The following is a 14,590-nucleotide window of genomic DNA, read 5'->3' as shown; positions in this document are numbered from 1 at the left end:
AGGGCAAGTAAAGGTACTGTCTGCAAGGCCAACATCCCATGTAAGCATTGGTTTGTGTCCCAGCTGCTCCACTTCAGAACCAACTTCCTGCTAATGCCAGGGAAAGCAGTGGAGGAGTACTTGAGTGTCTCAGTTCCTGCTGCCCACGGGAAGATCCAGGGCAAGCTCTTGGCTGGCTTCAGCCTGCACAGCACTACTTATTGCAAACATCTGGGTGGTCAACTAGCGGTTGAAAGATCTATATCTCTCTTGCTCTGTTTGCCTCTCTTTCTATAATTCTGACTTTAAAATATATAAATCGTGAGCAAGAAAACATCACACCTGCTCCATTAAGCAGCACTCCGTCCCTATCTCGAGACCATCATGTGTCTGAGGCTGCAGGGTTGTACAGGAAAGTTGATCCACATCACTTACTACTGCTTAGTTCATTTTTTAAAGCTTTATTTATTTTTATTAGGATATCAGATATACAGAGAGGCGGAGAGATAGAGAGGAAGATCTTTTGTCTGATGATTGACTCCCCAGGTGGCCACAATGGCCAGAGCTGAGCCGATCCGAAGCCAGGAGCCTCTTCTGGGTTATACCCACAGTCCCACTCTTCCTCCTCCTTAGGTAGGAAGGTACATATACTGTCATGTCAGGAAGACAGCCTCCGTAAAGTTAGCTCCGGGTGTTTGGGACAGCACAGTGAGGAGGGAGAGTTAGGCTGTTTTCCTCGACAGCTAGATACATTATAAGGAGTCAAGCAGAGTTGGAGAAACTGCAGACCGTGGTGGAGTGTTGGCACCCTGAGGAGGCACAACAGGCAGTACCTGAAAAAGATGAGTTAAGTTAGCAGTGTTAGAAAAGATGAAAACCGTGACAGTTATTCCTAAGACTAGAGAGAGAGACAGGGACAGGACAGACGTTCGAGTGGCACTGGGCAGGCATCCCAAGTAACTGGCAATGGGATGGGACAGAGGTGTATTTTAGGGCAGTCTTGAGGACTCCACGTAACACGCCTACAGTGTGCTAGATGGTCGCACGGATAGAGCATGGGGAAGGCATGGAAGGGAAGCAGAGCCCAGGGGTAAGGCTCATCTCTCCAGAGGCTGTGTCTGTGGGCTCTCCCAGCCACCAGCTGCTGTGCTTTCCTTTGACAGTGGTACCCTGCGTTGTTTCATGTAGCTGGGGATTGTTACACTGCTATGTCTGAATCCCCTAGGAATTACACAAAGATACTTGAAACAGTTCCTGAGAAATGGAACTAAAAGGTCAGTTTATGCTGGTGCAAAAAGTTCTTGAAATTCATGTCTAATTGTCTTCATAATATATACTTCTCTGAACTTTTTTGAGGCCCTCCCAAAATGCATGGATTTCAAAATTGGCACCAAAACCTTATATTTGAATTTCACATTTCCATACATATTATAAAGTACCCTCACATAACCTGTTTGGAAATACATATTCTCCGTTTTTCCTACAGTCATTTTGATACTCCTGCAAAGCAGATGTGTCCAGTATGTGAGGTGCTGAAGTGATCTGTGCTTTGTCTATTCGTAGCTCTTCAGGAAGCTGCAGCAAGGTTTGAAGAGCTAAAGGCACAGAAAGAGCTACGGCAGCTGCAGGAAGACCGAAAGAATGATAAGAAGCCTCCACCTTATAAGCATATAAAGGTGAGAAACAACCCCCAGGCCCCCTTGCCCGAGCGACACTGTGTGTTCCTTGCCTCTGCTGTGTTCATGTCGAGATTGGGAAGCGCATTGCAGTTCCTTCTGCACACCAGGTCAGGCATGCCGCATAGACTTGAAAAAATCAGCTGGATGTTCTTATGGGTTCTTAAAAAATGTTATCTTTTTATGCATAGCTTGATGATTTGCTTACTTATCTATCTCTTTCAAATAAGAGACAAAGGTATAGGGAGGTCTTTCATGTGTTCATTCCCCAGGTAGCCACCATATCCAGAGATGAGCCATGTTAAAGCTAAAAACTTCATCTGAGTCTCCCACCTGGGTGCCAGGTCCCCAAATGCTTGGGCCATTTTGCACTGCTTTTTAGGCCATTAGCAGCGGGTCTGGTGCGGTATCCTAGCGGCCAAAGTCTTCGCCTTTGCACGTGCCAGGATCCCATATGGGTGCTAGTTCTAATCCCGACAGCCCAGCTTCCCATCTAGATCCCTGCTTGTGGCCTGGGAAAGCAGTCAAGGATGACCCAAAGCCTTAGGACCCTGCACCCGCGTGGGAGATACAGATGAAGCCTCTGGCTCCTGGCTTCAGATTGGCTCAGTTCCAGCTGTTTTGGCCACTTGGGGAGTGAATCATCGGACGGAAAATCATCCTCTCTGTCTTTTCTCCTCTTTGTACTTCTGACTTTCCAATGAAAACTACTAAATCTTTTTTAAAAAAAAAAATGAAAGGTGAAGCAGCTGGGACATGAATCTGCCTATATATGGGATGCTCGCTATTCCACAATGCCAGCCCCAATGTGGGCACTTATGCTGCTGTCTTGGATAGTCATCTAAGATTACAGTGTATTCTTAGCACCTTTGGATTAAAAGGGACCAAAGCCCTGCTGAAAATTATGACATTGTGTGTATCACGTGTATGGGAATTCTTTTGGTGATAATTAATACTAAAGATAATTTAGGTGGCCAGTGAATATAGGAATCACGAGGTCAGAGAAATTCAGGTCTGTATACCTGGCAAAATACTGTTTGCAATTTTTTTTTTCTTTTTTTACTGTTTGCATTTGAAGTCACTCATATTAACAATTTTCTGAAGTAAAATAGTAAGAAAAAGAAGTAAGACTTGTTGGGGGGCACTGTGGCACAGCAAACCCAGCCTCTGCCTGCCGCACTGGTGCTCGTTCATGGCTGCTCCACTTCTGATCCAGCTGCCTGCCAACGACCCGGGAAGGTGTGCCTGGGAAGAGCTCCTGGCTCCTCCTCTCTGATAGTCCAGCTCTAGCTGTTGTGGTCATTAAGTCTTCAGAAAAAAAGTCAAGTTTGTTAGAAATGTTAGTATTTACTTAAGTTACCTCTTTCAGCAGCTAAGTTAGCTTCAGTGTGGCTCTCTGAAGTGTGCTGTGCTGAGATTTCACTTGTAAGCCTGTTCCACTGCAGTCTTGAGAGGCTACTGTGTGTGTGTGTGTGTTCCAAATGTAGTGTGGTACTTACCTTTTAGGAAACCGTTAGTTATCTGAAATTCAAATTTAACTTGGTATCATAGCTTTCCATTTTCTAAATCTGGCAACACTGCTACAAAGACGGCCTCTTGAATCTTTAAAGTGTGACCTTTTTATTTTACCATTTCCTATGGTTCCCTTTATGCAGACTACTCCGTATTCTTTGCGTCTCCGTCTTTGAGGCACAGTTGGGAATTCCTGATGGATAATGATGAAGTAGTAAGCTTACATTCTGAAGATAAGAACACTAAAGTCTGTGCTTACATTGGTAAAAGGGACAAATAGATCTGAACACTGATTACAAAGTAGAATAAGTTTTGTTTGTTTTTGTGTTTTTGTTTGTTTGTTTTCTTTATTTGGAAGGAAGAGAGAGGAAGACACTGAGATTTCGCATTCACTGGTTTTCTCCTGGTGGCTGTAATGGCCACTTAGGCCAGGCCAGAGACTCGGGCCGTGTTCTGCTGCCTTCCTAGGCAGGTTGGCTGGGAGCTGGATTGTGAATGGAGCAGCTGGGATCTGAACTGGGGACCATGTCAGATGCTGGTGTTGCTGACAGCAGTTTAACCTGCTGTGCCCCAGCTCCAAAGTGTGTTCTTTTTAAATGACTAAATATTCTTAGTGATTTTTAGAAGATCTCTAAAAAGAAATAAAATTCATGAAATATAAGCCCTTACAAATAATTAAAATTCAGGAAATTCAAAGATATAATTAAGTCCAATTGTACCTGGTCATGCCCTGTGAATTAAGTGGCAATATCATATGTGAAGACATACCACCAAGGTTAGATCTTAACGTAATGTGGAGTCCCGTGACATGTGGAGTCCCGTGACGGACTTACATTCCTTGTCCCAGGGCCTGGGCGGGGGTCATTGCAGCCCCTTGGAGGCAGTGCCCCTGGATGCTCAGATTGCTCAGTGTCCGGGAGGCCTGCGTTGCTCTATTAGTGCCTGGTTTCATCTTGCCATTGTAGACATCTGTGGAGCAAGCTAGCAGTTGAATTTCTTTCTCTCTCTCTCCCTCTATCTTTATATCTCGGGTTAATATAAATAAGTTGTGTTTTCTGGACTTCTTTTTTTTTAAATTTATTACGTTGCATTATATGATACAGCTTTTTAGGTATTGGAATTCCCCTCTCTCCTCCCCCCCAATCCTCCCCCCATGGTGGATTCCTCCACCTTGTTGCGTATCCACAGTTCAAGTTCAGTTGAGATTCTTTTATTTGGGAACAGAAAAGGAAAGCAAACCCATTGACGCCATCCTATGCTTCAGACATTAGAAAGGCTTGCCTGTGGAGGTTCAGCTGAACCATCGTTTTAAAGGATTTATTTGAAAGGCAAAGTGACAGCAAAATAAAGACAGGGACCTTGTGCCCGCTGCTTCATTCATTTCCCAGAGAAGCAAAGGCAGGTCTGGGCTGGGTAGGACCAGGAACCTGGATCCATGCTGGTCTCCAACGTGGGTGGTAATGGCCCAAATACCCAGTGCTTGTCAGATGACTGACCCGGAGCATAGCAGAAAGTGGGTCAGTAAGCAGAGCAGCTCACCTGGTTACCTGTGCTAGCAGTGGTTACCTGTGCTAACAGTGGTTACCTGTGCGAGCAGTGGTGGCATAACCGGATGTAACACAACGGTGACTGCAAACATTTTGAACCTTGCTAATGAGAGAAACTCCAGACTGATTTCATCACATAATTTTAGGGCTTTTTTCCCTCTATTTTTCTTTTTGAATATTTGCAAGAGAAGAATCATGAAACAAATTTATTCTATTGCCTGTTACATAATGCTCATTATTTTGATATTCTTGGTAGTTAAGTAAAATAGTGGCTCATGACATGAAGAACATATGAAACTCAACTTTTGATGCTGGTACTTTTTTTAGTGACAGCTGGGCTGGTTCGGTTTGGTAGTTTCTGTGGGTAGTTTTGTACTGCAGGGCTCAGTTGAGCCGCATTCATCACAGACCTGTGGCCTGCTTTTAAACCCCAAATTTACACTCTGGCCCTTGACAATAAGTTTGTCAACTAGTGTGAAATGACGTTTGATCCTAGTGTGATCGTATCCTCATTCTGAATCGTGTGGGTTTTTTTTTTTTTTCTTCAATTTATAAAGGTTTATTACTTTTATTTAATTGAAAGGCAGTTACAGAAAGCAAAGAGATACAAAGAAAGTGATTTTTTTTTTCATCCAACACTTCTCACCAAATGGCCGTGATGGTCCAACACATCAGGAGCCTGACGCTCAGTCCAGGTCTGCCTGCGGCTGGCAGGGTCCAGCGTCCCCGCGCATTTCTTGTTGGCTATCGCCATGTACGTGGTCACATGGGAGCAGTGGGACGCTCGCTCGTGCTCTTCGGCTCAGCCACAGTGCCTGCCGCCTAATTTTTTGCTCTGTGATGTGCAAGGCAAAAATACTTGTGATTAATGACAGATTAGATCATATCTTCAGAATGAATGACTGAAACATTCGGAGAGGAGTTAGGATGGCCCTGAGGCCGTGGGTGACGAGGTCAGGCTATTGTCCATCCCCTCGGCACACCTGTGCTACAGTTGGCTGTGCTGCTGCTTTTCCTCCATGAGTGAGCCTTTCCCAGTGTTTCCCATGATTTTTGGAGTTTAGGCTAAAAAATGATGTGGGACTTAGGATTTCAGTGTAATGCATCTTAAAGCAAACTGTAGATTTTGTAGAATAGAAGAACCATAGTGTTCTACAAATGAAAGTATTTCACTATTTAGAAGATGCATTGTACTCATAATTTTACGTTGAATGGAATTAGCATCTAAAATATTGGATATGACAGTTATTCTAATAAGGAATGTTGAATGAAAAATAATTTATAGTACTATTTGTCTAGCTTAAGATGCTATTATTATGCTCTATTCTAGATCTTTATATTTCCTCGCAACAATTTTTGCAAGTAAATAAATTTATCAGAATAACACAATTCCTAGTTAAATTTATGCATGGAATGTCTCTGAAGGCCCACTTTGACTGTCCCCACTGAAGTAATAGCAAATAGAGGAAACTAATAGTGCAACAAATCCACAGTTTTAGATGTAATCTTTCCTCTGCGTTGTTGCTATTGTCTGTAAAACTTCTACATCATTCCAGTTAATTATCCTTCATGTTTTATTGCATCAGACTTTCACATGAGCACATTGCTGTAGTTTTTATGTAAAGTGTAAATATTAAATATTAAATACTTCTTCACAGATAGAAAACCAGATTACCCATCTTCATCCCAATAGTTTCTCATTTATCAATTTTGACTTTTGTTAAAAAAAAACAACTGCCTTCATGCCACTATATGGTCAGTAGCAGAATGTTAGTTTGCAATTAATTTAGCCTGCTGACTTTGAGGTTTTTTTTTTTAAGATGAATTTTTGAAGATGTTGGATTTGTATTATATTTTACATGTGGTGCTCTATTATTATGCTAAGGTGCCTTTTTATTTCAAGTTTGTATTTACTGAGGGTTCTTCCGTGTGTTGGCTCACCCCCAGATGACCGCAATGATCAGGACTAAGCTTGGGGTGAAGGGGCATCTGGGTTTCCCTTGAGGGTACAAGCCCCTGGCACTTGGACCCCTCTGCTGCCTTCCCAAGTGCGTAATGAGGGAGCTGGGTAGGAATTGGAGCTACCGGACATGAACCTGTGCTGCAACACTGGCTCCACAGTGCCTAAATCTTGATAATTCAAAATCATACAAAGCGTACCAGGCAACTTAAAAAAAAACCTAGATGTCCTTTGCGGGGCCTGAGTTGTTTCTTGTGTTGAGCGTTCTGCCGTCATATGCTATGTCTGTTTCCCAGGTGAACCGCCCAATAGGCAGGGTGCAGATCTTCACCGCGGACTTGTCTGAAATCCCCCGTTGCAACTGTAAAGCCACCGATGAGAACCCTTGTGGCATCGACTCGGAATGCATCAACCGCATGCTGCTGTATGAGTGTCACCCCACGGTGTGCCCTGCTGGAGGGCGCTGTCAGAACCAGTGCTTCACCAAGCGCCAGTACCCCGAGGTGGAGATTTTCCGCACCTTGCAGAGGGGTTGGGGCCTGCGGACAAAAACAGATATTAAGAAGGTGAGGAAAACTTTGGATTACCATTTTTGTTGATTTTTATTTGTTTGTTTGTTTGTTTTTGCATTTGCTTGATATGATGTGATACTTGTTAGAAAATTTACCACATAGATCACTGTTGCATAGCATCCTGTTTTTGTGTGTCACACGTCCTTTTGGAACCTAGTGGCTTGAGTGCGGCTTCCCTGTGCCTCTGGCCTCGTCAGCTTCAGGTGTGCTCAAGTGAGGGGAATGCACAGAGCTGGTGCGACCTGTAGTTGGGAAGATACACAGGGTTTAAATTACCTATTAAATAGCAGAATCTGTTTTCACTGGGGGAAATACAGATTTGGGTTAATGCGACATGAAGTAAAGAAGGTTAAGCCTGTTCTAATGAAAATGCAGCAATGTATTCAACTTGCCGCTAGGCAGAATCTGTATATTTCTAATAAACAGGAAATATGCTGCCTACGTAAAATAAATCTTATTTGACAGTGCTGTTAGACTGTCTGATTATTATTTCTGAAGAATTTATTGGAAGCTTCTGCTTAAGGAATTAGTGGGTATGGGCATGATGTTCAGTGATCTACCAGGCAGATGTTCCGGATCTACTAGCAGCCATGGGTCAGTCATCGGTGAGTGGAAGCACATTGGCCTTATGACATGTGCTGAAGGAACTGAAGCTAGCTTGTCTCTGAGGCTTCTGTAAGTTGAGACTTGACAGATGAGTCATTGACTAAAGTAAAGTGAGTGTTAAAGCTTTGCAGGTCAGTGGGGTAGCAGGCGTGACCCTAGGAGGGAGGACCGTGTTGTGAAATGTGCAGGAACAGCTGTTGAAGCAAGTTCCATGGAGGATAACAGTGTTTTAGGGAGGTTGATTTTGAGGTCCCTGGGCAGGTTCAGGAATTGACCAGCCATATCTGTCCATGTTTCCATTGCAAGGAAGTAAAAAGTGAGTAATTTTGTGTACTCTATATGTGAACGTTGATGTACTTTTTGCCACTAATTCAGGAGGTGCTTTTTGTTGCAGGGAGAGTTTGTGAATGAGTATGTCGGTGAGCTGATAGACGAAGAAGAATGCAGAGCTCGAATCCGTTACGCCCAGGAACATGATATCACCAACTTCTATATGCTGACCCTAGATAAAGTAAGTGTTCACCTATTGTAGAATGATCAGGTAGAACATTTCCCCTGCCTCAAGCAAGGTTTCTCTCGTATCTGCAGAGATTGCTTGATCGAGTTCTGGCTGTGCAGCCGTAGCTGGACATTGTAAAGCTGAGTGGAGCATTCTTTTTGAATGATCCGATATAACTTGGGGATTTTATCCTTTTGCGTATTCCTATAAGATCAAAACTTGAATCTAAAAAAGCAAATGCTCAGCCTTGTACCCTGCACAGGTGGAGGAACTGCTTTACCAATATCCTTCCAATGCCGTGGAAGGAGCTCAAGTAATCCCCTAATGTCCCAGTTGTATTTGGAACATAATTCTAGTTTCAGTGTTCTCACATTGATATTTTCCATGGGTCTGTGACCTGGCTTTCAAACCTCGTGGCCTCGAAGGTTTGTGAAACCTCACATTTAGACACGCTGATCTTAGTTTGGGATGGAGATTTGAAATCAATATTTAAGTCTTCTCAGGCCATTTCTTGGTGTACAGAGTTTGAAAACTAAAAGACAGTGCAAACTCTGCTCCTAGCTCAGTGATGCTCACATCTCGACAGCCGGAGCGACCACAGGTTTTGCCAGACATTGTCGTGCTAGCGCTCCAGCTTCTTCTTTGTATATTGGAAACACAACCCAAAAATAAGCATTTCTGAAGATTTTCTAAGTGGTGATGGTGCTGCTAGTCCAGAAACTAGTTTGGGAACCACTGCTCTCCAAAATTCAAGCTTTCCTGTTTAAGGGATGACTGTCAGAGCCAGCTGCTGCGTAGGCCACCTGCATCCGGAGCTGAGTGCCTGGGCTGGGACACTGGCTCCACTCTCCCCTGTGGCTGCCTACCCACACACACCCTAGAACAGCGAGTGGGCTTCCAGCAGCTGCCACCCTGCCACTCGTGTGGCATGAACCAGCAAAGGGGACATCTCTGTCTACCCACCAGCACCACTTATCAAATCATGAATAAATAATGCACTTTACAAGTAGAAGCTTGTGAGAGAACTATAGTCTAGGTAATAGCGGGGATCTCTTGAAGTCTTAAGTATAACTTCTCTTGGAATTGTAGGACCGAATCATCGATGCTGGCCCCAAAGGAAACTACGCGCGGTTCATGAATCATTGCTGCCAGCCCAACTGTGAGACTCAGAAATGGTCTGTGAATGGCGATACCCGTGTTGGTCTTTTTGCCCTGAGTGACATTAAAGCAGGTAAGACCCATTGTAAATATTCTGTAGCTAAGACCTAAATTTCAAGCCAAGCACAGTAGCCTAGAGGCTAAAGTCCTTGCTTTGCATGTGCTGGGATCCCATTTGGGCACTGCTTCTTACATCGGCTGCTCCACTTCCCATCCAGCTCCCTGCTTGTGGCCTGGGAAAGCAGTGCAGGACGGCCCAGAGCCTTGGACCCTGTACCCGCGTGGGAGAACTGATGGAAGCTCCAGTCTCCTGGCTTTATATCGGCTCAGCTGTTGCGGTCACTTGGGGGTTGGGCCAGCAGATGGAAGATCTTTCTCTCTGTATCTCCTTCTCTCTGTCTGTCTGCCTTTTAAGCAAAATAAATAAACCTTTATTTAAAAAAAAGGAATGGAATTGGAACTGAATTGACAACCTCCAAGTTGCATTATTTTTAATAAATTTATTGATTTACTTGAAAGGTTGAGTTACACAGAGAGAGGGAAAAATGGCAAAGAGGGTTCTTCCATCTCCTGCACCTTCCTTGTGGGTGCAGGAGCTCCAGCATGTAAGCCATCTTCTACTTTTCCCAGGTCATTAGCAATTAGCTGGTTCAGAAGTGATATAGCTGCGCGTTCATCAGCCCCCAGATAAGATGGCTGCACTGCAGGCAACAGCTGTACTCACTATACCATAGAGCCCACCACTAACTTGCATGTTTTTAAAATACTTATTAAAGTTTCTTTTGAAAGAGTTACTGGGAGAGAAGGCGATACACAGATTTTCCGTTGCTGAGTCACTGCCCAGATGGCTACAATGGCCAGGGTTCTGCCAAGCTGAAGTCATGAGCCAGGAACTTCTCTCTGGTCTCTCACATGGGTGCAAGGGCCCAAACACTTGGGCCACTCTGATGGTTTCCCAGACCAGTAGAAGACGCAGGAACAGAAATGGAGCAGCTGGAGCGTGAATCAGTGTTCATATGGGGATCCAGCATCACAAACGGTGGCTTTGCCCTTTCTACCACAATACTAGCCCAACTGTTAGAATCCAATATGTACAGCCAGCCACCGTGACCTAGTGGCTAAAGTCCTCGCTTTGGACACGCCATGATCCCATATGGACAGTGATTCTTTTTTTTTTTTTTTGTAAGATTTATTTTATTTTTATTGGAAAGGCAGATATACAGAGAGGAGAGACAGAGAGGAAGATCTTCCGTCCGATGATTCACTCCCCAAGTGAGCGCAACGGTCGATGCTATGCCGATCCGAAGCCAGGAGGCTCTTCCGGGTCTCCCACACGGGTGCAGGGTCCCAAAGCTTTTGGGCTGTCCTCCACTGTTTTCCCAGGCCACAAGCGGGGAGCTGGATGGGAAGAGGGGCTGCCGGGATAGAACCAGTGCCCATATGGGATTCCGGGCATGCAAGGCGAGGACCTTAACCACTGCGCCACAGCGCCAGGCCCTGGACAGTGATTCTAATCCCAGTGGCCCTGCTTCCCATCCAGCTTCCTGTTGTGGCCTGGGGAAGCAATCAAGGACGGCCCAGGAACTTGGAAACCTGCATCCATATGGGAGACCCAGAAGAGGCTCCTGGCTCCTGGCTCCTGGCCGTTGCAACAGCTTGGGGAGTGAATCAACAGACAGAAGATCTTCCTCTCTGTCTGTCCTCCTCTGTGTATTTGCCTTTCTAATAAAGATAAATCATAGACCATATAGAATTTTAAAACGGAAGTAAAGTTGTATGACTTCAAAATGAGTATTCTAGAAGCATTAGTAAAACAGTTAAAAATTGTTGTTATAGACTTAAATTGCTACTGGGCTAACCTGGCTAATTCATAATTTACAATAGTATAGTGTACTGTTCACAGAAATCCCATTTGTACTTCCTCCTGGAAGAGGATTTGAGCTCTATTGTCTCCTAATGTGTATTGTTTTTGTAATCTTTAAAAATTGTTTTTCTATTTAGGGGGCTTTTATTTGCTGGTTAATTCCCCACAAGCTGAGGCTGGGTCACTCTATAGCTGGGAGCCAGGTTTATATCCCACGTTGGAGGCAAGCATCCAACTACTTTTGCAATCCCTGTTGCCACCCAGGCTCATCACTGGCAGAAGGCCTTCCAGGAGCTACAGCTGCAGACAGAGAGACAGCTCCAGGGAACCTGGCCTTCTTAATCTGGGCTGAACTCCTGCTCCATTGGGTTTACAGGACTTCTTTTATTGTTTTTAGAATTCCAAATTTTTAAATTTTAGTGTTCAAATAGCTTGTACCTTTGTTTTTGCATTTGCTGTTTATTAGCCACTACATGGCGAAGACAAAACACCTCAGTATCATTATATTATGCATTGCACTCTGCTTGGCAAAATGATACTGATTTTAAAATGTTGACTTGTATCAGGGTTTTGGAATGAGTGAATGACATCAGAGTAACTCAGTAGGGTGGTTCTTTGAAACAGGAAGGATCGTGTAAACACCAGAAACCAGACAATATTCAAGCATACTAGCTCATTGTGTCCTAGCAAAGTGATTGTGAAAAAGGTGGTTTTATATGTGTGTTCCTGGTAGTTCCTGGAGGCTCAGATGTTTCTCTTGCTTCCGTTTCCCTTTTCCCTGATCATTGTAGGGCGGAAAGGGTTCCTCTTTTACAATTCCTCCAGTGTTAGCTCTGGAGTTTCGTGCTGGCATGCCTTCCCATTGTCAGCACGTGTCTCTCAGATCCTCTGGTGGTATTCCTGTGCTTGACTTCCTTTGCTCCGTGTAGCCGCAAGCCCCCCTGCCACTTTGTGGGACTTGGTGCTGGAACTCACAGACCTTGTTCCTGTACTCATGTAGCTTCTAGTCTCCATGCTTGAGACGGGGACTGTGGGACAGGTGATGCTTAGGCAGGGTGTGTCTGTTGGAATGGAACCATAGGCAGATGGAGCAAATCATTCTCATCCAGCTCCCCGGGCTCTTCATAAACTGTTGCTGTCTCCCACGTGTGCCATCCTCACTCCTGTGTCTTCTCGGATGTTCTTGGCCATCTAAAGTAACTGGAGATCTTGCAGGGATCATTGGACTGTTTTGGGATAGTTGCTGTGTTTCCTTTCTTGAGGCTGACACTGTTTTGATATCTTTACCTGACTTTGAAGGTGTTGGGCAAGCAGAATATTAGGGCATGTATTAAGTTGTCTGATATTTGAACATGAAGTTGCACACATACAGAAATTCAGTTAGGTAGTAACATGTATTTTAGCAAAAAAAAAAAAAAAATCGAGCTGGTAACTTGACAGTGAATGTGGCACTTGGTACCTGCAAGTTTCTCCAAGTGTATTATAGTTTGTTAAACTGAATAACTAAATGATTATCTGTTTGCAGCATTAGGTATAAATTGTGCCTAGTCTCAGCTATGAAAGATTTTGTTATTCTGCAGTGGAAAGTCTGTCTGAGGCCTGTTGGTCTTGCCAGTTCTCTGGTGTAAGCCATGGCCCCAACACAGAGGGAATATCTTTCTACCAGGCCTTCCCTCGTCACACTTTGAAGGGTACACATGGAATGAATCTGTGAGCTTTATGTGTACTCACAGTTTGATCACAAGGACAAACAAGGGGTAACTTTTTTTTATTATGTTAAATTTTGAATTTTACCGTACAATTCTGCAGAGTCTGGGATTCCCACCACCCAATTCCCACACCCGACTGACTTTCAAACAAGGAGTATTTTGTACCTTAATTTTGCACTTCTGTTTTCAAGTTTACCAATTGCCGTGTGTGCCTTAATAAGATTGTGAGATTTTCTTATCCTTTCACAAAGTGGGCTGCTCGTAGCTCCGACCATTGAGGCAGGTGGCAGCGTAGTTTGGATATGTAGCCAAGCTCGTCTAGGCCCTACTCCATGACCCTGTACTGTGATGCCAGGTGAGGTATGCTTCCCGGACACAAACTCGATTTTCTCCATGCATTTATTCCCAGTGCCTGGCATACTTATACAGGCCAAGTTATCAGTTCCTATGTTTTGAGTTTAAATTATTAGAAATAAGTGAAAATCAACTTGGAGGTTTGAATGATGACTCAGCTTGCGAATCATCCTCCTGCACACACCAGCACTCCATAGGGGCACCAGTTCATGTTCCAACTGCTCTGCTTTTCATCCAGCTCCCCAGGTTCATGACATAGAAAAGCAGCTGAGGAGGGCCTATGTCCTTAGGATCCTGCATATGTGTGAGAGACCCAGAAGAAGCTCCTGGCTCTTAGTTTCAGATGAGAATTAATTTTATAGGATTAGAATTGATTTTGTGAGATTCGGGCTAATAACTTGTTATCCTCTTGTTAAAAATCTATTCTCTTGGACATTAATATTCTTTGTCACTGATATAGAAATAATGTTTCTGACACGATAGATGTTAATGGTTTCACTGTCTTTAATGCAGGAACTGAGCTTACCTTCAACTACAACCTTGAATGTCTTGGAAATGGAAAGACCGTTTGCAAATGCGGAGCTCCAAACTGCAGCGGCTTCTTGGGCGTGAGGCCAAAGGTAGCACACTTCTTGATTTTGTATTAGTAGTAATAATGTGGTCCTCATTCCCTGACAGTATGAACAGACCTTCATTTTCATAAGATACATATTTTTGATAGATTTATTAACGTATGCATGGCAGAGTGATAGAGGCAGTCCATCTGCTTGTACACTCTCGAGGCCCACATCAATGATGCCTGGGAGCCAAGCGCTCCTTGCAGGTCTCCCTAATGAGTGGCAGGGGACCACATGCTGGAGACCATCATCTACGGCCTCCTGGGCCGATGAGCCAGAAATTGGGTCAGAAGGAAAGTAGCCACCACACGTTCCAGACACCCTGATATAGGATGCTGGCGTCCTCAAGCAGCAACCTAGCCTACTACACAAAATGCCTGCCCCAGGCCTGGCATGGTAGCCTCGTGGCTAAGGTCCTCACTTTGCACGTACCAGGATCCCATGTGGGCTCTGGTTCTAACCCTGTGGCCCTGCTTCCCATCCAGCTCCCTGCCTGTGGCCTGGGAAAGCAGTCAGGGACGGCCCAAGGCCTTGAGA

General features: G+C 44.4%; 1 protein-coding gene across 8 annotated transcripts in view; it reads left to right on the top strand.

Annotated features, from left to right (window-relative positions):
• NSD1 (nuclear receptor binding SET domain protein 1) overlaps positions 1-14,590 on the top strand; it is a 101,518-nt gene that overhangs the window by 77,490 nt on the left and 9,438 nt on the right. For all 8 annotated transcript variants that reach the window (XM_041004570.1, XM_041004296.1, XM_041004223.1 and 5 more), the window contains 5 exons: positions 1,543-1,655; positions 6,971-7,240; positions 8,247-8,363; positions 9,441-9,582; positions 13,950-14,056. In XM_041004570.1, the coding sequence (XP_040860504.1) occupies positions 1,543-1,655; positions 6,971-7,240; positions 8,247-8,363; positions 9,441-9,582; positions 13,950-14,056 (749 nt within the window). The remainder of the gene's footprint in view (positions 1-1,542; positions 1,656-6,970; positions 7,241-8,246; positions 8,364-9,440; positions 9,583-13,949; positions 14,057-14,590) is intronic.

This window comes from Ochotona curzoniae, unplaced genomic scaffold (genome assembly GCF_017591425.1).
Source record: "Ochotona curzoniae isolate NIBS_2020 unplaced genomic scaffold, NIBS_Ocur_1.0 contig_1, whole genome shotgun sequence".
NCBI classification, from domain to species: Eukaryota; Metazoa; Chordata; class Mammalia; order Lagomorpha; family Ochotonidae; genus Ochotona; species Ochotona curzoniae.
This window is presented reverse-complemented; position numbering and strand designations above follow the sequence as displayed.